Source organism: Acanthaster planci, linkage group LG01 (assembly GCF_054643075.1).
Source record: "Acanthaster planci isolate LZ-2023a linkage group LG01, COTS_SCS, whole genome shotgun sequence".
Lineage (NCBI taxonomy): Eukaryota > Metazoa > Echinodermata > Asteroidea > Valvatida > Acanthasteridae > Acanthaster > Acanthaster planci.
In genome coordinates this window covers 1,095,707-1,122,826 of record NC_141777.1, presented here as the reverse complement: position 1 = coordinate 1,122,826, position 27,120 = coordinate 1,095,707, and the positions used below count along the sequence as shown (strand labels likewise).

The 27,120-nt window shown below is 42.3% G+C and overlaps 1 protein-coding gene across 2 annotated transcripts in view; it reads left to right on the top strand.

Annotated features, from left to right (window-relative positions):
* The window catches only part of xrn2 (5'-3' exoribonuclease 2), an 81,379-nt gene extending 54,259 nt beyond the window's left edge, over nucleotides 1–27,120 (top strand). For both annotated transcript variants that reach the window (XM_087132494.1, XM_087132502.1), the window contains 3 exons: nucleotides 3,461–3,539; nucleotides 11,387–11,525; nucleotides 23,210–27,120. In XM_087132494.1, coding sequence (XP_086988620.1) covers nucleotides 3,461–3,539; nucleotides 11,387–11,525; nucleotides 23,210–23,260 — 269 coding nt within the window. In that variant the 3' untranslated portion in view covers nucleotides 23,261–27,120. The remainder of the gene's footprint in view (nucleotides 1–3,460; nucleotides 3,540–11,386; nucleotides 11,526–23,209) is intronic.

Below are 27,120 nucleotides of genomic sequence, written 5' to 3'. Positions count from 1 at the left end.
CGGATGATTGATTGACAGCTCAGAGTGGGTTTTAAAGACTGGGAAGAAAAAGTAAACATCAAAACAGACAGTAGATTTTTGTGTCCACAGGCTGCCTTTTTTGCTTTTTTAGAAAGGGCTTGTTCGTAGGTATTAAGAGTTTTTGCCCTCCTTGGCCGTCTTCTTCAGGAACTTTGAACATACGTGTGAAAATGAAACGTAAATAAAATGGGGTTTCAGTACAAGTGGCAGGGTCCTGCAGTGTGAGATGGACAAAGGACATTGTAAGCAATCTGTTGTTTCCTTGTGGTTGAGGACAGGATTTGTAGTGTGAATGTATCACCGTCCCATAACTCTAGTTGCTCTGTGCCTGCTAGTAGACCTGTTAGAAAGAAACTGTTTGCAGATTTCCTTGTTTCTGTCATCAACACTGAATAGGTCACTATGCATACATGTACGTGTATAAAGCACAGTGTACCTCTTTTAATAATGGAAGGGGCCGACTTCAAGTGTTGTTGAGAACCACTGGGCAAGGTACATGTACATGCACATAAACTTGGTTTCTCTGAAACAAAATTGTATGATCTATAGAAAACGTGTGGCTTTTTTTCCCTTTAGCATGGAAGGGTTTTTAATTGAATTTAAAGTCTGCCATATTTTGGTGTGAAAGGGCTAGTCCGTGATTCAAAGGGTAGATCTTGAAATATCAGTTTCTTTAAATATGGTGTTTACATATGTATGCACTGCTAATTCCATTTTTTGTGCAAATGAGAAGGAAAAGCTTGGAACATGAAAAACAATTAATTTTTTCATGTCTAAGTAAGTCCCCTTAAGTTACCTTAAACCAACTGTGACTTGAAAAACCAACTGTGACATGAGTAACTGGTATTTTATAGGAAACAGAATTAATTCAAGAATTTTTATCAGCAGACGCCTTCTTGGCTGGTTATTGTGATTTGCCAGTGAGGCCTTTGGGCTGTACTCTACTAATGACTCTAATCTGATAATTGGTCTGTTGACCAAGATGCCACTTCATTAAATGTGCATCTGGGCTATTGCATGAATAGAAAGAGAAGAGAGCCCAATTGATATCCGGTGCCCACCTACAATGTACCTGTACAGCCTCTGCGTCTACAGTGGGGGGGAGGACTCTGATGAGGGTACCGATCTCCAGTTTGGCAGCAGCTACTTGTGTGGGAGGTTGGCTGTTACTTTGTGGTGCTGGTGGTGGGAGACAGAAGACATCATCTTCCAGTAATGATGGTCACCATTTTAGCCCCAAATGAGGAGCTCCTGGACCGTGTCAACATGCAGTTCTCTTTATCCATTTCATCAAGGAGGTCTAAGCCATAGTGAGCTTGGTAAACACCTCCAACTTTCCTCCTATTCTGCCCCCCACAGTTGTTGCAGACTCCTGAAGGAGTGCTCCCCTCTTGCTAAAACTAATGCATCCCAAGACCCCCCACTTAGTTCCCCTTCTGTACAATCTTCATAAAGAGCTTTTTGTCCAGGGCCATCCACTGAATCAATTAGCTCCAGAATTAATCATCTTTGCTGATACTGAAGAGAGCTGTTGGTAGAACATCTTTACAAAATGGCTCCTTTTGCCTTTGATTGATTTAGGATTTATCAGCAGTCACAAGATTGACAGGGCAATGTTTCTTTCTCTCTTGTCAAATAATGCATGACTGTACTTCTCTTGTGTTTTGTAGGCCTGCTTCATATAATTTGAGGTGATCTTATTGCTTACTTGTATTGCTTCCTTCCACAAATGAAGTCAACTTATAACCCTAATCTTGCAAAATCTCGCAGTATTCTACATTTTTAGCATTTCGGTTGAATCCAGAGAAACTTAAGAAACAGATTCCTTGTTGAACAACAATATGCCTGTATCATCCTCATGGATTCAGTCAGTTGGCTACACTCTGTACCGGGTCTTGTCATTGAGGGGTTTAAAAGTTTGACGTACTAAGAAAATGGGTGTGTTATATGCATAAAAACACATGTACAGTGGATAGTATGGGGAAGCAATGTTTTGTTTTGTTCCCTGATTTTATCGCATTCAGTATCAATCTGTTAAAGGAGTTGATGCCAGACTATGTTGGGTTCCAGACTTTTTTTTATTTGGCGTAAAATATTTAGATATGTTTTATCACAAATTTTAAATTATTCTCAACAAAAACTACCATGAATTGGTGTTATTTCACTTTAAAGATAACCTACATGTAGATGAACACTGTCAATTGCTGTTGGGGATATTGAGAAGTGTGACTTTGTTTTTGTTTACTTCACTAAAGTGTATGCATTTGTTGCAAACAAGATGTTGTCTTTTATCTAGCATTGTCAGGACATCTTTCATGTAATCTGTAATAATGTAATGGTCCAAACTTCAGACAAGGCCAAATGGGTTCAAAATTATTCTTATCCCAATGAGAAGTATGCGAAAAATGCGATCCCAGGAGTAGCCTTTAATAGACTTAGCATTTTTTGAACATCAGGGGCACTTTTTAGCCATCGATAATCCTCATTGGTTTGCGGCTTCCTTATTTTTTGGCAGTAACCGGCGCATTCTGTTGCCTTTGTTGAATAGTGCATTCAACTACTCTTTTCGGTCGCGCTCTGTTTCCTCCCCATAGCCCACTGATAATCTGTCCCCGGTCTGGTTCCTCTGACATGATGCTCCTAATGAGTGCTACCTGCCATTGTGTCTGCTCATTTGGGGAGGGGAATGGGAGAAAGGACTGTCTGATTCTATATCAGATGCGAGGGGGAGGGGGCTAGTGTCTCGGTGGGATTCGCCCCTGCTTGGCCCCTGGGGTCATGTTTCAGTGGCATCTACCAGGGAGCCGGCCACTGCAATTAGGCTGCTCTGCTGTGTACCGTGGGAAGGAAGATGGGTCCGAATGGTAATTACCATAATCCGAATGGTAATTTTGGGGGTTTGTTGTTTGCAGTCCTATCCCCCCCCTCTCTCTCTCTCTCCCCTTCTCTCTCTCTCTGTTGGCAGGATTGTGGTACGGTCACTCCCTAGTCATTCCAAATCCAGTCTGTTTTCTCCAGAGTCAGTCACCCACAGTTGTTATTTTGATAGAAATAATGTTGATTTCATTCAACTCCCAATTTGTGAAAGGTGAAATTGGCCTGGCTACTGCAGTGTTTGAAAAAGAACTGTCCGGAAAAGAAAGGGAAAGATCACGGATATGTGTACATCACCTAAGTGCAGTTTATTAGTCACATGTACCGGTAACAGGATGCTTCGTTTAATAATTAAAATAATAATAATAAGATCAAAGCACTTTCCATTATTTTTATCCCTGCCCATTGGGTCCAATTATAACCACTGTTATTGTGTAATTATACTGACTAAACCTGCTTCAGTCTGATATTGTGGTGCAATGTGCATTATTTTAAGTTCAGTCGTTCACGTTTGAATCAGTTAGCATGACACCTGCATGTACCCTATCCTTTGTTCATTCTGTAGGTTACCGAGGAAACTCCTACCAGAGCAGACAGGGCAACAACAATGTGGGTTACAGTGGGCACCAGGGACAGTCACAAAGGTACGCTCACACAGTCTTTGCAAAGTCAAGTGCTTATGTCATGTGAATGTGTTGTGACCCAGAATTATAACTTGCAGTTTGTGCTGAGCAGTTTAAATTTTGCAGAGCACTGCGTTGTCGGTGTGTATTACTACCAAGCTTTGTTACAGGGTGGAGGGCAACTCTGGGAAAGTTATGTCCTGAAAGTGAAGTTTTGTGCAAGATCTATGTTTTTATACTGTCCTTCACAATTAAGAAATAAATTGATGAGATTAAAGTCCTTTGAAGCATAGATAGAATACCTGTTGGCCAATAGTGGAGATCCTCACATTACTGCTTGTAAAGCTAGAAGCCTACTTCAGAAGTAACTCTGCTTCCACATTTGTCCCTTATTGCGGGCCATCTTCAAACCATTTTGTGAGAGCTTCAAGCCTCACCAGTACATTGAGTGTCTGTAAAACCTTTTCTCCTTGGCTGCCAGCCCTTTGATGCTTACTTAAATAAAATCAGTATTTGGTACCAAGATGCAATCCTTCCACTTCAGAAGTACAACCCCCCCAAAAAAAATTATGATCTCCCACTCAAGTAAGTTTCCATGAGGTATCATCATACCTTTGAAATTGGTTAATTTTGTACAAGAGCCGTTTTCCCTGCATAAGAAAATGTGAGAGTTAACATTTCTGCAAATGCCACTAAAATACTTGGGTTGGTAGGCTGTGAAGTCACCTACATGTACATGTACTTAGTTATTAATCAAGGAGTTTGAGAAAAAAAATCTGGTGGCTATTTGTAAGGATTATCCTCCATTGATCCCTGATTATGGCACATCTGAATAGGCGTAGGGTGACCACCAAACAAGAGAGCTGTTTCTTGTAAACCATTCAAGTGTATGGGACATCCCCAACTTGTAACTTGGGGGGGGGGTGGTTTCACGAGACCAGAATGAGTTAGATCAGTGGGGAGGGTCGTCATGCACATGTGCAAAATGACGCGCAACATCTGGTTTTGATTTAAAGGCAGATTTGTCCCCAAAATTCTGAAATTTTGCTTAATGTGTTTCCGACTTAAAACAAATGAGTCTCCGGTTACCATGGCCACTTGTAGGTCATAAAGACTTTGAAGGAATCTTGTGCAATGTCAACCAATATGATCCTTTAATAGTAGTTTGTACCCATATAGTGTCCATTTTATTAACCCTAACAGTCCTCAATCCTTCACCTATCAGAGGACTGAGGACTGTTTGGGTTAAGTTGCCAGATTGAATGATACATTAAAATGAAGATCTCTCTGCTACAGCACAATTTGAAACGAATTGAAAAGATGGCCTTAAGTAGGATCCATTTGCACATAGTATTTGGAAAATTAGTTGATGCTGAGGTACATGTGTCAGGGACGACATTTGGTCTCTTCTCGGTCATAGTCCTTTTTTGTTGTTGCTTGACTTGATTGTTGCTATGGCAGCCTCCAGGTTATACATGCAGATATTTTAAAGCTCAAAACGCAGCTGGGCAGAGTCCGATGCCCAGTGCAAGTCCAGCGTGCTGCGTGCTCTGTCAGTCATGTCAGTGCAGATCATGTGTTTCATGAGTTGTCGAGATCAAATTATCTCACAAGTCTTCTAGGGAATACCTGGTCAGATAAGGAAGTTGGATGCAGGTCTTTTCAAGTTTTGAGACACTAAAATGAGAATTTTTGTTTACTCTGTGTTGCACCTTTACATCTTTGTTTGTGTATTTTTTGCCCTTTTTTGTACTTTTTTGAGGGAAAATTTAGATTTATACAAACTTGGTGTTGAATAATGTTTCAATGTTTGAAGGAATGTTTTTGTATGTAGAAGAAGGGGACACATTGGCATTTACATTTTGTTTTGTACTTGTGACTGTAAAGTTTAGGTTAAAAGATCAGTAGTTGAAGGGCCTATTCAGTCATTTTTTTCGTACTCTTTGCAGCAATTGTTCTTCTCAATCCCCATTTAAAGTTTACTGTTTTTGTCAAAAGTGTGCGGAAGTCATTGAATAAGTTGGCAAAGTGAACTGTAACATCTAAGTTAATGCGGTTGTCAAAGTTTGACTGTCGTCAAGTGGCACAAAGGCTTTATCCGACAAAGTCGCCCACAACCTAAGTCCACCTCTCTGAGTCCCATTCTCAATCCCACTTTAATCCCTTCCTAATCCTCATCCCACCAGATGGATGAGTTACTCCGATGGACGGACCCTGTCCTAAGGACCAGGCTCTGAGACCCCTCAACCCCCTTCCTCAATTAGCTGCACAAAAGCCACCCGTGACCAGCCCAATTAAGTCCTTGCTTTCCGCCCTCCTTGTTGGTATTGAAGCACCTCTCAGCTGACACCTCAGTCCCTTCTCTGGAGACGTGAAGTGGATTTTGCACTGATTTCCTCTCCTTTCCCCCTCACCTTTGTCATTTTTCCCCTCCCTTTTGATACCTTTTTTTCTCTTTCATCCGCCTGATTTGTTACCATTTTTCTGAGGACGTATTCACCTGAGTGGAGCCAGGTGTCCTGCCAAATGGAAATAAACAAGGCCGCACAAGGAGGGACTTCCCTTTGCAATCCGGCTGTTTCTCCTTATCACGCTGCCGCCAGAAAGTGTCAGGCAGACAAAAATTGTATCCTTTCCAGATGGCAAGAGTATTCCTCTTTGTGTGTGCCCTGTCCCTGGCATAGAGCCACATTTCATCTGCCTTTGCCTTTGTCTGCAACTTTTGGTCGGTGTTTTTTTTGAGCCAGCACTCAGAACGCTTGCACAATTCTGTCGGCTTACAATACATACTTGAAACAAGTAGGAATTATGAGGGCATTCCCATTAAAAATGTTTTCTTCTTTTAAAGATGAAAGTTCAACATTATTCTGTTTGCTGCTGGGCATATTGGCTTATGTTCCTCCGTTTGCATTGTATGCTGTTTATTCTTACAGGCGAGTGTGCCACATGGGTACATTTATTTGGAGTGTTAGGGTTGACTGCATCTACTGTTGCCTACACTCTTACATTGCTGTTTTGTGGTTTTGAGTAAACAGACATTTATTTGAATTAGTTTCAGTCCAGTGTTCTTGTAACATACATGTAGGGGGGGGAGTTTAGTTCTCATTTGCATTAAATGTTGCGGGCAGGGTCCCGCATCTTCAGCTGTCTGAGTTACTCAATGACCCCCCCAAAATGAGCCACATAAAAACTTCAATTTGAAAAATATGGTGACAGGCAAATTCTTTGGCATTTTTGATCCCCCCTCAAAATGCTAGTAAAAAGCCTCAAATGTAGCCTCACTCCTCATAAAGGCCATAAACGGGTACATGAAATTTTAATAACAAGTTTGGCCCCCCTTGAAAATTTGGTCGTGGATCTGTTTTTATCAAGAGGCCAGCCTCTGGTGCTGGATTTGCAGAGGAAAACCAATGCAGTATATTGGTAAGCCCACACCAAATGCAGTGTGAACTTGCATACACTGACAATGTACCGCAATGCTCTTTAACCTTGCTGGGCTGTATTCAGTACACAAGTATGATTTTTATCCGCATACATTTTTAACCAGACCTTTACAGGATTGACTGAGCTATTTTGGGGGAGGGGAGGAGTGATTGACTTGTGAAGCCTCGAGTGCATTCTGTGCATGTCTGAATGGATAACGTCGTGCCAATACCCAAGCTAGACCCGTGACAAATCAAGTAGGCTGTCCACAAGTACCCTTCTGGTTCAGTCTTGATGGCCAGGTCTGACTTAGCTCAAGATGGTCCTCTCAAAGACAAGAGAAATAGGAGAGACTGACAGAGAGGGAGTGAGAGAGGGCAGGGGAGGGAAGGGAGAAAAAAAAAAAAGCAGGGAGAACGAAACCGACAAGAGGAGAGAAAATACTCAGCCCCACTTGGATGGTTGTCATACTCGTAGACCTCATCCCACGTTCTCAGATTGGGCTCTTGTCCGATGCCGCCAGCAAAGTTTGGCCATGGGGATGTAACAGGATTTACCCGGTGTGTGCTCGGTAGGGAAGAGGAGAGGAAAGAGAAGGTGTCTCCACAGACCAGGCGCAGGCCCGAGCCTGGCTGTGGTAATGGTACTTGTGCTACACTTCTGACCAAATTCAAGGGGGGTGGGAAGGCTGTGGTTCAGGGCCTCAATGGCTCGGGTCTTTACACACTCAACTGCCATCTCCAGTGCTAGGTAGAGTGGTAGTAGGCTGGCTGCGAGCGGGGGGTTGTGTTATATAAATACGTGCATGCCAGCGATTCTCTCTTTGCTCTGTACCTCTGGCGAGGTTTTTGTCAGGCTTGTCGCAGTTTGCTTGGTGGTCGGGTCCAAAACGGACGCCGTCCGTCTTTTGTTGGATTTACCCTGTACCGTTTCCTGTGTGTGACTGCAGTAGCTTTGCTTTGGTAAGCAACCATTTCGGCCTTATCTCCTTTTGGTCGTAGAGCTTGGCTGCAGGGCTTGGAGTGGAAAGAAGTTTGGCCAAATTATGCTAATTTATGCAACACAACGTCCAATTATAATGTGGTTCACAACTGATGTAAAGCCGTTGAAGTTGAAAAGCAGATCATCCACAGCTTTGTAAACTTTGTTCTGTGATTCCATTGTCATGGTGTACATTGGTTCATGTTGCTACATGTATTTAAATTCCATTAAGCTTGTAATTTCTTGTCATTCATGCATTTCCTGGTTGAAACAGGACTGCCTGAGCAGCGTTCCCATTGGCCGTTTTTTGGTTAAGTTACAGCGACTTTCCTGTAGAATTACAAAATTAAGTCCAATGGGAACGCATGATGTCCCTGTCAACTTACCGCGATCGTTATGTAAAACTAGCAGGCTTAAAGGGGTCATGGAAGATTTCAGCGCAGCCACGGTAAGTTAGCAGGGGTGCAAAAAAGTCCTATGGGCCAGTTCCCATACAATGTAGATTGACTACGACCATGCTGAACATACGCACCAGACATGCCAGACTACTACTTCCTACACACAGATCGATAGCAGGCACATGAAAATGGTTGTATGGTTCCCAGTCTCCAGCTCCATACATACATTATAGCAGCATGCCACCCATAAACGGTGAAGCGTGTCCGGATAAAGCTACCTGTATACCATGGCTATGACACATTGTGTACGGGGCTTTTTCTGTTTGGGTTCGTCTTCTTTGTGGCAGATTTGGCCGAATTCGTCTGATTTTGTCTTTGTTTTTGTCAGATTTTGCCAATTTCTTCATAATCTGTACAGCGCAAGCAACATAATCAGCTGTTGTCATTAGGCCTAACACAGCGAATAAACATTCTGTTATGGTAAAAACGTTCACATGGGAATGCGCAGTAGATTGACACAAAGGAATGTCTCGCGGAAGAAAAAGTCCAATGGGAACACTGCTTTACAGACCCTCTGTTGAAAGGATCCAACCTCTCATTTTCCAGGAAAGGTATGTTTGATTAGGCAACTGTGTGCATCCAGCAAGTGAATAACAACCCCCCCACCCCATGTATTTTTTTGTGAGCAGACGTTCCTGTTTCAAAACCATCCTATCTGAAACATGTTTGTTCAAGCTGATATCACCCTGATATCTTCATGTAACTTATTTTTATACTTGATATGTACAGTAATTAAAATGTTAGACCCCTCTTTAAAATGCCTGAACATGTTGTAAATGTTATTTCACATATTAAGGAAGGTTACAGTGCTGACATTGGATGTACCAGGTTCATGTAGGAGCAGGTCTACATGTACTTATCAGCTTATACCTGTGCATGTATGTACATGTATGTTGCATGTTTAATCTTTGAGTTCCCCTGAAATGTACAAAGTGGAAGTACCTGCCGTAATGTACATGTACCTGTACCTAGCCCTGGCAGGCCCAGCAGTAGGTGGGACTGTTTCTTTTGTTGGGAAATTTGGAACCTTCTGGTAGTTGTGGGCACCAGACTTCATTTCTACAAACATGTGTGTAGTTCCCATAACTATTATTGTGGTATGGTACCGGTACACGCACCGTGTTGTGGCTTAGCAGCTTATATTACTAATTTATTATTTCACATTTAGGGATCAAAAACTTGTGACCCCAAAGAGCCAAAGAAAAAACATTTCAGTGTCCATTTGAAAAATATGTAGTGAATACATCATAAAACATTTATATATTAAACCGTGTTTATAACATTAAAACACACTTGTGTCTTTCCATTCAAGATTTGTGTTATCCTTTCGTCACGGATCACCAACGTGTCTCTCAGTAGTGATGTGTGGTTGGACTATAGACGACTTAGCTGTATTGGCTAATCTGTAAGCACAGTACAGTGTCCATCAAAGCCAATCCCCCCCCCCCCGACTTACACAGTAAGATGTGTCATTGGTGTTGAACTGTTGATATTACTTGGAAAGATTCCTGAGCATCGGAGCATAACGTATTTTGAGAACCAAGAGCATAGGCCTGCAGCATGCCCGTTTTGGATTCTCTATAATCAGACATTGCTGTCGGGTGATAGATATGTGCCACGCCTGACATGCATATTTTAAGCCCTGTCCGCACTGGACTTTTTTTTGCGGTAAAGCTTACCGAGACAATGGCTATTTCTCTTACTTGAAGTCCCGCACAGACAGCCTGAGACATAACTTTTTCCTCTCAGTTACTCTTCCTGAGTCCAGGAGCTACCGGTAGCTTTACTGACCAACTGCTGTCCAGGAAAACTGACCAGATACATGTCACCTGTCCTGAGAGGCTGGGACGATAGGTCTAGTGCAGACAGTGAGTCGGTAAAAGTGGCCCCAGACATCTGTCCCCCAGCACAAGATCTTGCTGCACAGGGACACCATGTGCTTTACATGTGTCACCATGGTGCTGAGTGTATTCAGCTATTTTCTAGGGCATTGTTCCCCTTTTGGAAGTGTAATTGGCATTGTTCCCAGATAATAAAGGAAAACAACATTGCATCTTACAATGAAAAGAAAACACAACATTCGGATAAATTAAGGTCACGTAAAGTGCCCCTCCCCCATGAGTCATCATACTAACAGCTCAGCTAACTTTCCAAAGATTTCAGTATTATTTTCTCCTTGTTAAAAGCCTTAGTGTGGACAGTGGTCACATTTGACCATTATTCATCACTGTAAAACTGCTCCCCCCGAAAAAAAAAGAAATCCAGAAATAGGACCTAGTTTAGTTCACTGTGAAACACTGCAGGATATTTGTTGAGAAGATGAGATGAGCCCAGTAAATTCTGTGCACTGGATACAGCTAAGAGAAAGCTACAGAGTGTGTGAGTAATTGACTTCCAGACCCCGAGGTTGATTAGCTGGTAATAACAACTCCATGGGTCTCCCAATCAAATGCTCTAGTAAACTCTACAGTACAACAAACTGCAAATTTGTGCATAATGGCCTGGTTTTAACCCTCGGCAATGTAATTTTACAAATCAAATAGTATTCTGTTAAAATGTTGTGTAACGTCTTCATTTCCTGACTCTGATAATAGGTTGCACCATTGGGCTATTCAACTCGGTGTACATGTACAGCGATACCTATTTCACATACAAAGTGTGGACATTCCTTTTGTTCTCCTGTGGTTAAGAAAACTAGGGAAAAATGCTCCTTTTTCTCCCACTAGGATAACTCCTTTGTGCTGGATTTTTGATGATGATTTCCTGGACTGTTTCTCTTCATTTTACCGCAGATAACCTTGACCCCAAAATGCCTCTGGAGCTGTTTTTCAGAGAGGGGAAGCATTGTGTGGACATGTGCGAGTTCACACAATGCCATCGTACCCTGCATTACGTGGACTTCTTTTGTGCATGGGTCCACACAATGTATGCCACGCCTGCACAGGTGTGATTGTGTGCGACTGTAGCACCCCACTCTAACTTCTGTTGATTCTCTTTCACCTGCAGTGGTTACAGAGGGACTGGATGGTCTCGTAGCATTCAGGGCCAGCAGTCGGCCTACCAGCAGAATCAGGCCAGGTACAGACAACAGCAGCAACAACAGCATCATCAGCCGCAGTATGGACGCAGTGGAGGCTATCACCAGGTAGGCTGGGCCCAGGTTTCATTCTTTGCAGTAGCATATGTATAGAGGATTTGAGTGGCAGCCATCATGCAGGCCAGTGCTTTTGTTCCACAGGATGTGTATAAAAGGGGTTTTCCCACGGAACAAAAGAATTACAGTGCGAGATGGCTCCCATGCAAACCTTCTGTATCCAAGCTTTGAGTCTTGTGTGGCAAACCGGGAATTTTTTTCTGAAACGAAGTTAGTACCATTTATGTGTATGATATGTTGTTGTTTTCAATAAAATTCCTAATGAAAAAGGAAATTCGCAACATGTCCCCTGGGGAGGGGAGGGATGGACAAGTTATCTCCCCACCCCTAGTGGTATGCTACTCCCTACATGTACATGTACTTGACCAGAAATTCAATGAAGCACCAGATTTGACATCGTTTTGATGGTTTTAGAAGACAGTCACCATTACTTTATGCATTGTACCTGAGGTGCCACTCAGAAAGTGCTGTTGGTTTATTGTACTATGCGCTTTGTAGTTTATTTTCCCTCTTTTCATAAATACATGTGTATATCTTTACTTACTTTCATATGTGTTGTGTTGATACCATCAAATTCGATGTGCACTCTTTTGTTCTGGTCTTTTTTGTCCTGGAGTGAGATTTCTCAGCTTTTTAGCTGATTTCAGCTTTTTTATTTTGGATTTCAGCTTTTTATCTTCACTGGCTGTGTACAAAAGTACAGGAGATTTTCCACAGTTCAACTTCCTTATGCCTTTTTTCAGCTGTTTTCAGCTAGTTTTTATCTCTGGTCAATCTCACCCCTGCCTGTGGTTAATTCGTACTTGACAACCTTTGTTTCAATATTGTGTCAGAATACTGAAACAGTGCTTGCGAACACAAACACAGCACCACAGTCCAGATGATGTTAGTGAGTCCATGCCTGTAATATTTGTTGCAGTTTTGATACATGTGGACTGCCACGGGGCTTTGGAAAAACTTGCTGGTTGCCCTGAAAACTGAACTGAGTTGCACTGGAAACTGACTCCTGGAGCTTTGTGAAAAGGGTGGGAAGAGGGTTTGTCTTTCTTCATCAGGCACACTCTAATAAATAATGCATCGCTCATATTTACTGGGTGATTTTTGACAGGCCAATATGGAATTTGAGAACAAGTGCGGGTTGAGTAATGTAGACAGTCTCTGTGAGGACATGAATTCATGGAGGACCAGCCTCTTTCAATGGCTTGTTAATAAATGTGTGCTTGACTACATGATTGATCATAAATGGCCTGTTCTTTTTGTATATGTACATTGGAATTTTTTTAACATTTGAGACAAAAGTGCAAGTGCACATCCATGGAAGAGTTTAAATCTGCTGGTAGGCTTTTCATTACATGAGGGAGTTGCCAACTGTAGGAAATGAAACATACTTTGAAACTAAACTGAAGAGAGCTAATTTGTTTGGAGAGTCTGAACTTTTTTTTACTTTGATGGCTTTTTGGCCCCCCCTTTTTTAATTTGCACTCATTGGAGCGAGTGAACCCATGCAGAGGAGTAGAATTTTGAACAAAACAAAAGCCCTTGCCTTTTTTTTTTTTTGGTCTTGTTTTTGTTAATGTACGAACATATCTGGCAACATAACATTTGAATGTGAAAATGTTCTGGATCACCTTTCTTTCACAAGTGCAAAACAGTTTTGTTTTCAATTATAAGTTGTTGTGATCGCCTTTTTCTGCCAGCTGTATTATGAAGATAATGTGATCATTCCCTGTCGGTAAGACAGTGCAGAGATTATTTGAAATACATCTAGGAAAACAGAAAAATTGAAGAAAACCTCAGTTAAGAATGTGTGAGGAAAGTCCTAGACATATTGATCAAAGATGGCCTTAAGCAATAGTCAGTTCTTAAGTATTTTGCAATATTCGTCCTTAAAAGTTTAGACAAATTATTTGCATCATTCTGTACATGAATGTTAACGTTTCCTACATACATGTACATGCACATGTACCTAAAAATGTTTAAGCTAGAAAGTGAATAGCCCACTTCTTGGTTTATCTCTGATTAACGACCGTATAGTCAGTTTGTATAACCATGTCCCAATGTCCACTCAATCTAACCACGGCAAGTTGGAAATTCCATCGTTGAATCATTGGAAATGTTACTGAGGGTCTCCAGTAAATTAGTATAACTAGGTGGGTCAAATGACACCACAAGAATAGTCAAATGTTGCCTGGACAGCAACCCCGTGACTGCAGTTTGCGAAAGGGTTGAACCCGGCCCAGGTCATGGAGACGTAGTACCTGGATACAATGTAGGTTTACAGGTAGAAAATCATTGTCCTCTTTTGACCCTTTCATTTGACTTGTGTCAGTACAAAACAGGCTACTGTAACAATCAATAATTAATACCAGCATTTTCTACCTGGGTTTTCCTTGCATTGGATGCTTATTTGACATGTAATGCTCCATTTGTTGGTAATTTGTTAGTTCCTCAAGAAGCTGTGACCTTTGGTTTTGTTCTTAGTCTGGAGATTTTTTTCTTATTTTGAGAATGAAATCCCCCCCCTGAATACCTCTCTCCTTGACCTTCTTACCAGCATGTTACATGTTTGTGTAAGTGTTTACAAGAGGAAAGGGCTCGTCTGAAACTTGAGCAATGTTTTCTGAAGCTTGAAGAAGTCTTTTGACTTTATTTCAGTTTCTTCATCTCAGCACATTATGAACAAAATTGAAATCTAGTCCGTTTGCAAAGATATATGGACCGTTACACACACCATGTGACAAAAAAAGGGATGTACTTTAGGAAAAGTACATGTAATTATGAGACCTTGGAGAGAAATACCATAGTATGTTTTTTATGGCATGTACCAGTTAATAAGCCGTCATTGCACTGGCAGGTGTGGGAGGGATGGGAGGCTGTGTCCACCGGACATTGCTTTTAAGGTACATGTAGGTGGAAAGGATAACGTTTTGGCACCTGTTTTTATTTCCTTTCCTCTTATGATTGTGTAAAATGCCACAAAATGTAGCCTCAGGTCACAGAGAGACCATGAAGATTGCGCACAGAAATTGTCATTTGTTCTGGGTCGGACCCGAGGCCCTTATGTGCTTGTAAAGGAGAGGGTGTCAGGTACGTTTCAGGGCACTTGGCAGAGCTATTTTTGGAAAGAAAATAGAAAGTTGAATTGAATTTTTTCCTTAAGATTTGGAAAATATTGGGGTTTTATAAACAAAATGTACTTGCAGATAGAAGAATTCTTTCTTTTGTAAGTGCCCAGAATGTAGAAAGCTGCACACTTCAAAGGGAAACAAACGGCCTCATGTACATGTACAGTACATGTATATGTCAGTGGTAAGCAAGATGGCACCACACTGATTGCCATATCTGCCCTGTTCATACTGCATGTAGTTGGTACTGTTTTATACTCAACTGACAGCAATATATGATCCATTTAATCAGCTCTTTGATGAGCAGAATGTGTCTCTCCAGTTTCTCCTGGACTGGAGTACTCCTTAATGATGGAGAAGAATTGTCTTGACCTTTGGAGGGTCCATTTCCCCATTATGGAGTGCCTTCACTTACTTTCCTATTAGGCATGGAGCATTATTCTGGTGTGTGGGTGCACGACAGTGCGGAGAAGAGAGCAGGAAGGCCTGACATGTACGCCAATTGGCTGATTGTTGACGCAGCAATTTGAGCCAGAATGATGACAGAAAAGAAGAGGAGACCGCGGAGGAAAAAAAAATATTCGCAGTGATTCCTGCATTATCATAACCCCCGCCAGGAACCGTGAAGAACTGAGAGAGACAAGAAAAATGAGAGACAGAGATGACAAGGGAATATTCCAGAAAGAGGCAAGACGGGGAACAAAATGAAGGTTCAAGTTTCCCGGCTGAAGTGGGCAGGAGTTTTCATCCGATATTATGCGTCGCCTAAGGGGAACAAGATAAACAAATTGGCACTTGCGTGTGGCCCATTGTGGCGTGTTTCCCCCTGCTTGGCCGTGGAAGGGCCCGACTTCCGGCCGGGGGGACCCCCGTCTTGATCCATTAGGCCTAGCCTCATTGAGTGCCTCATTTAGTCATCATCTTCCATGCTTGGGGAGATCCGTCGGTGAGGGTCCCCCGCAATCCATCAGAGATGGTGCGGGGGGGGGTTGGGTGAAAGATGCTGGCACTGGCCGGGCCCTGCGCCCGGCCGCTCAACGACTTCCCCTCCAACAATGGCACGAGTGCCCGACGACCGTATACGGTGCGCCCAGCCCCCGGCCTCATGAGTCGTTCAGATTGGAGAGTGGGCCACTTGAGGGCTTTCAGCCAGGTAAACGTATCCCTACAAACTGATGTAATTACACTTCAAATTTCCGCGTAGCATGACGGGTAAACTTCCAGCAGTCTCCCCGGTACCCCTTGCACGCGTGATGGGTGGAAATTTTTTTTTTTTTCAAAGGAGTTTGTTGATCGATTCCTTGGGACCTGCGTAAGCAGGCCCCTGACCTGGGCTTTTGCTCCCACTCGCTGAAAGCTTTATTCTGATATGAACCACCCCCCCCTCAGTTGCACGTGGCTTGTGGTTCCGTCAGCCGCCTCTCATCAGCAAACGGGCCTTTCCTCCACGTGCTGGATTGCCCACTTCCTATGTTTGATCAAAGATAATATTTCATAATCCACTCGGGCTTCCTGCAGTAAGCCTGGTGGCGGTCCACTCCCCTGGCCAGTGAATGCACACCACCCACCGTCTGACCCCCCTTCCCCTTCCATCATCTCTCATTAACATTCCATCCCCAAGATATGAGCTATCTATCACCATTCTTTCCCTCGTTTGTCCGGCCGACCTGCAGCAGGCCAATGTTCTTCCCATGGAGTGCTGTGTACACTCTTTGCTTCTCCATTCATTCTCCATTTGTCCTCGGTCGGGGAAAAAGAGGGGCATTACCGGAAAGGGTAGAGGAATCTATACGTGTGTACACCAACTCTACATGTACTCCCACTCTCAGCGCCTGCCTGATGATGGTTTTGTCATTTAAGATACTTTCTATATTTTCTTTTCCTGAGCATGTTTGTTGTGCAGCCATATCAAAGTGTTAGCATACCCAGAAGCCAAGCACGGTAATTTTGTCTCCCGTTCTCCTTAACATTTTTCATGTGCATTGTTTGGCACCTTTTTTCCTTACATTTTTCATGTGCATTGTTTGGCACCTGTTCTCCTTACATTTTTCCTGTGCATTGTTTGGCACCTGTTCTCCTTACATTTTTCCTGTGCATTGTTAGGCACCTGTTCTTACATTTTTCATGTGCATTGTTTGGCACCTTTTTTGCTTCCATGCTGTAGTGGCCTAATTGCACTTTTAGCTCAAAGTGACCCTGTCATTATGAGGGGGCCAGATTCTGTGTGTGCGTCAGGCATTGTTGTCTGAAACCTCTTTTTTATTCCCCTCCCCTGCCTTGGTTCCCTGTGGTCATTCCGTTTTGTGCCTGCTTTTGTTGGCTTACTCGGAAATGCAGCCCAAGTTGACTTCTGTGTAATAAGAGACGGCCGACACGTGAGAGACAGCCTCATTTGAATGCCACCAACAAAGCAAGTGGTAGACCCTTGTTGGCGTTCCTAACCTCCCTTCCCCGCTGCAACCACTGGCATCTTTATCACCCAGTACTCAGTGCCTTGCTTTTGCAGAAACCAAAGAAATGTTCAGTCTTGATTTCAGTTTTTAATTTTAATACAGGAAGATATGTGGGTTGTAAGAATGGAGTAGCCCTTTATGTTTGAATTTCTTTTCTCTTAGTGAAGTTTGGACTTTTATGTGTGGGTCATTCTATAAGTCAGGGGTCCAATTTTTTGCATATCCCTGTCTTATCTGACATGTGATTTTGTAAGTTCAGAACGCATTCTCTAATATCCGAAAGTGATGAATTAAAGGAAATTACCTGCCCAACAAATAGAAATCGTTTGAAATCAATTTCAGTGATATTTCCATGTCAAATTACACAAGGCTGGCTGGTGTAACAGAGACACAAAAATGTCACACATTTGGACCCCGAATTTATAGAATGACCCGTGTTGGGGGGGCACTGTCTCCTCTGTAATCACTACCAGGTATTGTGGTGGATGCCTCGGCCAAGTATTGTTAGATGGCACGTTCGTGGTGTCTCAACTTGCAAGAACTCGCCGGGCCTAGCACGTGGGCAGAACACCGCACACTGCCGTTTGTCTTCAGGGGATGGTCACAGAGTTGGGAAGGGAAATGTGGGGGGAAGTTGAATCAGGAGAGCAGGGTGACATCTTAGAGCAAGAAGAGTTCACCACCGTGGCTGGAGCCATAGCAGCGGTAACACCGCATAAACTGAGCTGGGGGGGGACCATGGCAGAGGAGACTCCCAGGTTAATTAAGAGTTAATGAATGCTGATCACCTTCGTCGGCGAGGGGAAGGGCCCACAATGCCTGGCTGGTCGCAGCCGGCCGCCCCATATCCCATGTCATGGCCCAGAGGTCCACCAGCCGACTACAAGTCGATTAGAGCAGGGTAAATCCCTGTGCAAACATTTACCCGTGCACTAGTCAGAGAGTTGGGGCCTTCTCCCCGTCCCGTCCCTCCCTCCCCTTCTCTCTCTCTCCCTCCCAGTCTCTCTCGGCAATCTTTCCGAGGGTTGAACCAGATAGGGGATGTATGCACACTAGGCATTTGGCATCAAGTTACACTTCCTTGGGTTTTGGGTGGTTGCCGTGGTGATCATGATGTTGAAAAGTGTACCTAGGACTTGGGATGGAGTCCCATACTTTTTTCATCGTATTAACTCTGCCTTGACTTGTTCTTTGTGTGCATGAGTTAGTGGGTGGGCGGGGGGACTAGGCAGGTCAGTCCCATTCAGGACAAGTTCCTTGACTTCCAGCACTGTTCCCTCCTTTTGTGTCTGTATGTACACAGTGCCATCAAGAACACGTTTCATAGCCTTGCGCTCTATTCATTCACGCTGGTCCAGGTTATACCAACATGCTCGTAGAAGTTGTGCTGTGTTTGCCATTCAAGAACGATCCCTTGTTGATCTTGGCATTGTCCTTTATTCTCTCTTACAGGGCCTGTGGGGAGAGGGAGTTCTGCTTAACTTGGAGGGGGGGCATATTTGAGTGGCTTTGGTTGAATGTGTTTGTCTTCATTTTATTCACAATTGTAACCTGTCTAAGGAATTACAGCGAGCACAATTAAGATCATGTCATTGTCCAGTGTTAAGACTATGTATTTTACTGCCTGTGAAAAAGTGATTGACGTTTTATTAAAGGTTGAAGCCATTTTTGTTACAGTCATATGCAGATTGCCAATTTGCCGCACTGAAATTAAGTGTAATTTCAAAACTAGATCAACCAATGAGCTTTCCTTTAAAACATCACACACAAGAATCAGCCCTTTAACATTTAAAAGATTTCAAATTCAAGTTAGCTGTTCTGTGCATAGATCCTCACAAATAGCATGTGATGAAAATTTTGAAGAAAGACATTAGTAACTATAATTCCTTGGCATGTGATTCTGCATCATATCCAAGTTTTATCAATTTGGGGGGGGGAGACAAGGCAGAATGGGGATTTTTTTCCAAAAACAGTCATCCCATTTTTTTTTCTTTATAAAAGAATCGCCTCCCCCTCAGTTTGTTGTGACCTTTTTGAAGTGTTCTGTCAACTTGCGCGACATTGAATATACAGGACCGCTGTAGAGATTCAATTTTTAAATTGAATTCAGCAAAGCACAGCCATGTCTGTTTGTGTATATTGTAGCGTGTCCTGTCTATGGGCTCTGACGCTGACAAGAACTACTCGGTCACGCTCAAATCTCCGTTCCGGGCAAAACTGCTCTGTCTTTTTCCACGAAAGCAAAAGGGCTGTCTGACACACAAAGCTCCAGACACCAGGTGTCTAGACAGGGACTGCACAGGCGCGAGGCGAGAAAGCTGCAAGCCGTTCGCATACCAGTGGGGGCAGCCAGCTAGCTCCATGCGGGTCCGAGCTGGCGCCCTCACCGGCCGAACCCGCCGGCGCTGCAATATAAACTGTACTGGCCAACATTTACATGTATAGGGGTTTATCCTATCCATTGCAAAATGGCATTTCACAGCATCCTGCATTCATGTAATGACAATTTGCCTGAATGGTATGTTGGACTTGTGTGTGTTCAAAGTGTAACGATACTGCATAGTGACGCTCAGTGTAGGAGTTGGGTTAGAGATGAATATTTCTTACACATGTATAGTTTTGTCATTTGTTACAAATCAGTTGCTACAAATCAGCTGCTACAAATCAGTTGTCACAAATCAGTTGTGAAAAACAGTTCCACTTTTCAGCTCAGAAAGTAAAATCTCCTCTCACTCTAATCTACCTTTGTTCTTGGCAAGTGACATACATACATGTATGGTTGTCATAACGTGATGTCCATCGCCACTGCATGCGTACATGTATGTACCGCCACTACCTCACCGACACAGAAATAGACTGGCCCCTCACTGTTTGTTGCTTAAAAGTGTTTTTAATTTGTATACATGAGCAAGATGTGAGACCACTTTGTTGGTCTGCTTCACAGATGTGGGCCCGGGTCCGAATCAATTGGCTATGGCTAAAAATTACACCAAGTATTTGGCAGCATCCACAGCCAGTTCCCATAGAATCATGCATAATATCAAGCCACAGCCAATTGTTTTGGACATGGCCTTCGTGTAAAGATACACGAATGATGTCATTTGATAAGAGTACCCAATTGAAGTGTACGGAGGCCTATGGAGATTTCTTCACCATACATATTACTCAACCCCACCCATCAAAAGCATGTTAAAATTATGCGGTAGCTGAATTCCTGCTGATCAAGTAAGTTTAGCAGCCTTTTGAAATTGTTTTATGCAAAATAAAGAAATTCTTTATTTTGTCAACGTGCAGGTCACACAAGTCTGCAGCAACGCGTGCGGTGACCAGAAACCGGAGACTTTATTTTTTGGCCTTGGGTAAAGGGATTTTTTTTATCTGGGAGCAACTCACGCCAGACATTTATGATAATCGTCTTCAGCTAGTGTCAGTTCATTCCGTTTTTTTTTTTTACGAAATTCAGAATGGATCGGCTGTTAATTTCAGCTGTTAATTTCCTGCGGTTTGCTCACCTCATAAAACAGTAGCACCCCACATACTGTTGATCACCTGTGTGGCAGTCCACTTCAGATATTTATGGTAGTCGGTGTAAGGAAGAGCTGGCAGGGGATAGATCAAGGCACCACAAAGATAACAGAAGAAAGGAGATAAATGACATTTTTACCATCATGCTTTATTGGCTCGTTGGAGTTGGAATTGAACTATGGTTTATGATTTCCTGGTCTGTTTGCCTCCCCCCCAGGAAAGAAACAAATACAGGTGTAAGACGGGGCCAGAGTGTTTTATCGAGCCATTTGTTAGCCCCCAATTTAATATAGGTCTGAAGGATTGTAAAGTGTGTGTTTGCCTCTCTGGACCTCTTCTGAGCATAGCAGAGGGATTTGAAAACACTCAGGGATTAAATGTGCTTCCACGTGTGCACTGAGTGAGGATTGCTCCTCATCTGTTAATGACACTTGCGGAGCAAGAGAAAGAAGAGTGATTTGTACGTCCGACAATTTGAGTTCATCCATTTTTTTCCCCTGGTCTTAGTTCGGACGAGTTAATTAAAGGATTTTTTTTTTACTCATTTGAGTACACTTACATGCCTGGAGTGACTGAACTTGGCAGTGTCAAGTTGTCCAAGTAATTTATGTGCCCCATCCTTGTCATCGTCATCAAACCTTCCTGGGAGAACGGAGAGTGGATTGTTGAGATTGGTATTGAGTTCAACAACACTATTCCACCTGGAGTGATTTTAAACATACTGTTGAATTGTTGACATGGATGTTGAAGCATATTCAGTGGTCATTAGAAGGTGATTTTTCACCCTTTTGGGGGGGGTCAAGTTATCTTCAAAAGAGTTGTTGTATTTTCATGCCAGTCTGTAACCCGGTCTGTTTGAAATAATGATCATATTGGTGATACAACCTTGAATTTAACAAAATTGCTAATAGCTTATACTGAAATATCAGTGTTCATATTGGCTGGATGCAAGAGGCACTTCCAGTTTGGGGGGAAAAAATAATAGTTGTATTCACAAAAGAATTACCCAGTGCCTTTTTTTGTCAGAAACTAAAAGCACCTGCATTCTAGAAACAGTACTTCCACCTTTCTTTGGGGAGGAAGGAGGATTCTGTTACGATTGAAAACAGTTGAAGAATCGTTTAGGGAAAAAATTCCATTTGTCCTCCCCGAATCCAAGACCTGGATACACCACTAGAATAAGCATTTTCACTCTCGCACATTGCGAAGGGGAAAAAAAAGAAGACTCCCCAAACCTCCAGTGAAAAAGCCAAACTGGATGGTTTATTTCTTTGATTAGTAAATGCACGATATGACTGCTTACTGTCTTCGGGGGGGCTACAGCTACCTGGTACTTTGTGTGTGGATGATACAACGTTCCTGTCATTGGCCTGTGCATTGCTGATGAATTGTGTACCTGTTACGATCTCTGCAGTGAAAAATCAGACTTAGCATCTGCCTGATGACCTAGGCCAGACTTGGTGCTACTTTCGTTGTGGTGTGGCATTTTTAGTGTGACAAGAGTTCAAATTCCACCCAGGCCAGTGTCACCCAACCCAACCATATGAACTGCGAGTTATAAACCTGGCTCAGTGGAAATCAGTTGGATTTATGAGGTTCACCAACGTAATGCTTGTTTCTGTAGGAATGTAGAACTCAGTCATATGAAAATGGAGAGCATTGTGATTATAGGCATTGTAGAAAACATATCAAAACTACATACCAAAAATACAAAACTAAAACAGTACAACCCTAAAAAAACCCAAGTGTGCAGGACTGTCCACATGCCAAATGGGATGAAATTATGAAAATTTGGCATACTCATAAAGATATCCATCACCCCATACATCTGCAACAGATATTTTTGTTATAAATAGTTCTGTAATATATTATGATGATACACATAAGGTTCAACATTTGTGTTCAAGCCTAGGCCAAATGACCAGATTAGTGGGCTCCATTTTTTATCTTGCCTGTATTAAAACATTGGGCATTTTGCACTGGGATTGTGTCCAGTTCACACAAAATTTGTGTCAAAAGGACCACAAGACATCGAGAGAAAATCTCTTGAAGATTTTAAGCAGTGAGAATGGTACAGACTCATTTTGAGTCATACCTGTTGCACTAAAATGTTTGCAAGGTTGCTTTGATTTTGTTGTGACTGGTTTGTATACACAAGTTGAAAATCCCTGATCCCAAAGAACACCTCTTGGAAGAAATAAGAAAGGATAGAAAGGGAGTTTTCTGTATTCACTGATACTTTCTTACAATGATACAATGATTCTCAAATGGCTCCTTATGGGACTTCAGGACATGGGACTCGCACTCATGTCTTGGGAGACATACGCCTTTTGGCGACAGTTTACTTTTAAACGTTTATGTTCTCCTGGGCACCCCGCTGTGTCTTGTGATTGTCTTGTTGTACGTTCAATTGCCCCAAATGAATATGATTAATGATAACCCAGACTCTCATTCAACATTGGAGGCACCTGCTGTTATCATACAAGTCCATTCCATTCGAGGTTCACATTTCACTTCTTATTCCATACCTCTTTTTTCAGTTCTCACCATTCCTTCTTTATCCCCCTTCTAGGCCCAGCGTTCATACCCTCTGCCCCCATCCCAGCATCAACGTCGCTACTGAGCTGTGGTGTCACCTGCTTCATGCTAAGGTGTGGTGTACTGTAAGATGGTTTGATTTTCTTGATTTTGCTTAGTGGATGTACATGTAGCTGTGTTCCATCAGTTGGCAGTTCAGCCAAATTTACATTTTCAAAAAGTCAGCCTTCACTGGGTGATATACGATTTCTTTTTCTCTCTTTTGTTATCTACAGTGAAGTACAAATAGTTTGATCCACAGACATCAGAATTGCTGTCAGAAAACTTTAACAATATCTCAATCAAAATGACTACTGAAGAATGTTTGGTTTCCTCCTAAATCTTTTTCAATTTCCAGCATATGCATAAAAGCCAGAAATCAGAGACCATGTAAGAGAATTTCATAAAGATTGTCTTTTAACGGAAATTTTGGTTAGGCCACCAAGTTCCTGGTTTCACTGTGAATTTCAGTAATTTGAATATTAAAGTGGCTTTACTCTGATCCAGTGCCCGTGTACATGTTAAGGCCAGTTTCCAAACCTTTGACTTCATCTCCAACAAATAGCTTTAATCTCAGATGACTCTGTCTTGGGCCTTGATTATGGGTCTATTTGTCCAAATGTTGCCACACGAATGGTGAATTGTGCACAGTGAAGCCAGATTTGGCAGTAATTTCATTGGCTCAAGCATGAAAGCTTGAAGTCAGACAAAGCCATGGCTTGGAAGGTGGCCCAGACCAAATAAAGGTTGTGCATGGAAACCGTTGTTTGAGGGCTTTTGTTCCACAGGGGTACCAATGGTCGGGTTCGGGCGGCCTTCTTGACACATGTTTTGTGTTCTCGTGCTCGAACGGCAGAAACATGACCCAAGAACACCATTTTCGGAACAGGTTCACACACCACCTCCTTGTTAGGGTTTTACACAAACACACAGAAAAACTCGTGAAATTTGATTTTAAAAAGCTGCAAAAACTATCAATATGGCTTACAAAGCAGGAGACAATAGAAAGTTTTGCAAAATTGACATTTATAATTTTCCATGACAGATATGATTTCTTTTAACATGTTTAATGGAAAAGAAGTTAGCCCAGTTATCCAAACATTAACTCTCAAAGAATGCACGAGGATGCTGCCTTGTTGCATGTTGCTTGCATGCTACAAATAACTGGTAACGATAACCGGTTGTACATTCCCGGTGTCCAAGCAGCCGACCCACAAACAACAACTCGAGCTGTTCGTGAACATATAAGAACAAGCCACCAGAACTCAGCCAGTGAGTAGACCTTTTGCACTATCCCTTCATAACAAAAGCAGTTCCCAGAAAGATGGCTCCTGTGCACATGTCGTTGTGCACATGAGCTATTTTTGTTTATGTCTCTGAACTATGTATAGCAACTCTCCAACCACAGCTCCAGTGAAAATTTACATCAACACTGCCCTCTGTTGTCAGGCTACCGTCAGATGTGATTTATGTGATGATATCTTAGTTTTATGAAAGCTGGAAAAGGTGAAATGACACAGCTACAGCCCTTGCGGTATTTGGTTTAGTTTGCTTTTTTTTTTTTTTTTACATTCTGGTATATTGTGACTTGAGAATCAGCAAAACTCAGCTGGGAACCAGTTACAGTCAGTGTACACCACATTTTATTTTAGCTGGTAGCCAGGTTTTGCTCGGCAGCCCATGATGTTGTCAGAAACCCTTAAGAGAAAGTTTTGCCACGCAAGAGTCCGCATGGAAAATGGTGTCCATTTGCTGGTGTTTGAAGCCATTTTGTCTCCAAATTTGAAACGCAGCTGTTGCAATCCTCCATGAGGCTGCTGTTCATTTGGATGCTTGTAAGGCAGGTTAATGCACCAGTACCCTGTCTTGGATCAGGGAGTCTCAAGTGATAGAGTATGTTCTGACGTTTACCCTAGGTAATGTCTGCCCCAGGCTGAATTTGATGGCTGTTTGTTTGCCATGGTCACCATTCTGTGCATACAGAGCTAATACTGCGTGTAGCCATGGGCCCTCATGCAATGTATGCTCCATTCACGCTCATGCCAGCAAATCAGGTTTTCCTTAGTGTGTTTATTAAGGTGTTAAGCGTCTTTGTCATTAAGGATGTGAATTAAATGTAGTTTAATAGAGATGCTAATAATGAAAGAAGAAAAAACGATGAGCAAAATGTGTAAGCTGAGGTCATTTGAATCGCAGTCAATCTGCAAGATGACTTGGAATTCTGTGTTATCTTCATTGTTACATCAGAGAGTTTAGGAAGACAGCTTCATTCATCCGGAATCCATGTAAAATTATACGTTGGTTCAGACCTGGGTGGTGTTCGTGTCGACTCATTAAACCTGTGGTAAATTGAGTTGTGTCGTCAAAATAAACAAAGCTCCCCAAATTTGCATTCCGCACTGTAAAAAAATTTTTAAAACGTACAATGTGTAGGTTTCTTTGCCTCTGTGAAGCTGACGCTACTTAATCCGCCCAGACAGGAGCTTGTTTTCTCCAGGACGTGTTGGGAAATACTTCAGGATGACATGAAACTACATGTATCGACTCCAGAGAGCAGGTCCTTGTGTACGGGGAAGAAGACAACTTCCGTTTATTTGCAGTGTCGGTTGCTTCCCTGAAAAACTCTTGACATACTTTCGAACCCTCACATTGGAAACGGCACCACTCATCTGTAAATGTTCTGGTAGTATTCTGTTTTATGGACCGGTGCTGTCGTTTGCTTGTCGGTGTTTTAGTTGTGAATGATGTAGTAAATGCTGGACGTGCGGATTGATTTTAGTGAACTTCAACAAACCCAGACAGGATTACCCTCGAAATACCAGATTTTACAACTGAACCCCATCTATAGGGTGGAGAGGGTTTTTTAATTGATAACTTCTGTTCTTCTGAAATGAGTTGTTTTTTTTTACTATTTCAAACAAACAAACAAACAAACAAGATGAGTTTTTCATCTTTGACCCAAAGTGTGGCAAGAGGAGCGTGTGATAACGACGGTTAGGCATTTTTAAATGTTCATTTTTTATTTTGAATTGATTTAATTCTGAAAAATGGATTGGAAAATATTCCCATTTGGCCCGGTTTATGATGCGCGAGAGTAATGCCGTAGAATATCTGCATATTTCGGCAACATTTTTTTTTATTTTGAATCGAATCATGAAGTGTCTTTTTTGTTTGTCCGTAGGTGTGTGGTGCTATATATGCAATCACACATATGAAGCCAAACCACACATATATGGCGTGTATTCATATTTTCATCAGCCTTTTCGCAATATGTTTGCGCTGTTCCAGCTTATTTGGTGTGTGTTGAGGATACATCATGGGGGTTTTGAAGGTTTCTTCTTTTTTTCAAAATACCTGGACTGTAAGAAAGGATCACTCAAGACATGAGTATGCATTACCGGTGATGAATTATATCTGTATCAAATTATGAAATGTCATTAGTTTTGTTTTAAAAACATGCAGAAATTTCTTAAATGTGTTCACCGCCATGTGCACACATTCAAGTCTGGATCACCACACTGTATTACTTAGATATCATCAGCCTCGACAGTAACATAGACGATACGAATCATCGTCGGTACGAAAGTAGGTTTTTCTTTCCCTAGCAGCCATGAAGCTCAATACCTGAATATTAACAGGTATATTGCCGGAACCGAATTGTAGTTGTTCCACAGTGTAAAAATACGGGATCAGATTTCTGATTTATGTCGATGAGCGTGCCTTATGTTATTGTTGATGCTCGTGCATTTACATGAAATACATGGTGACATTGAATTCGTACCTCCGAATAATTGCAGTGTATATTGAAGAAACAACGTCTGTTCTTTATTGCTGTACAGTGTATTTATAACACTTTCTTAATCTAAAAGAGAGATGAAATAAATGCTCACGTAGCAATGAAATTCA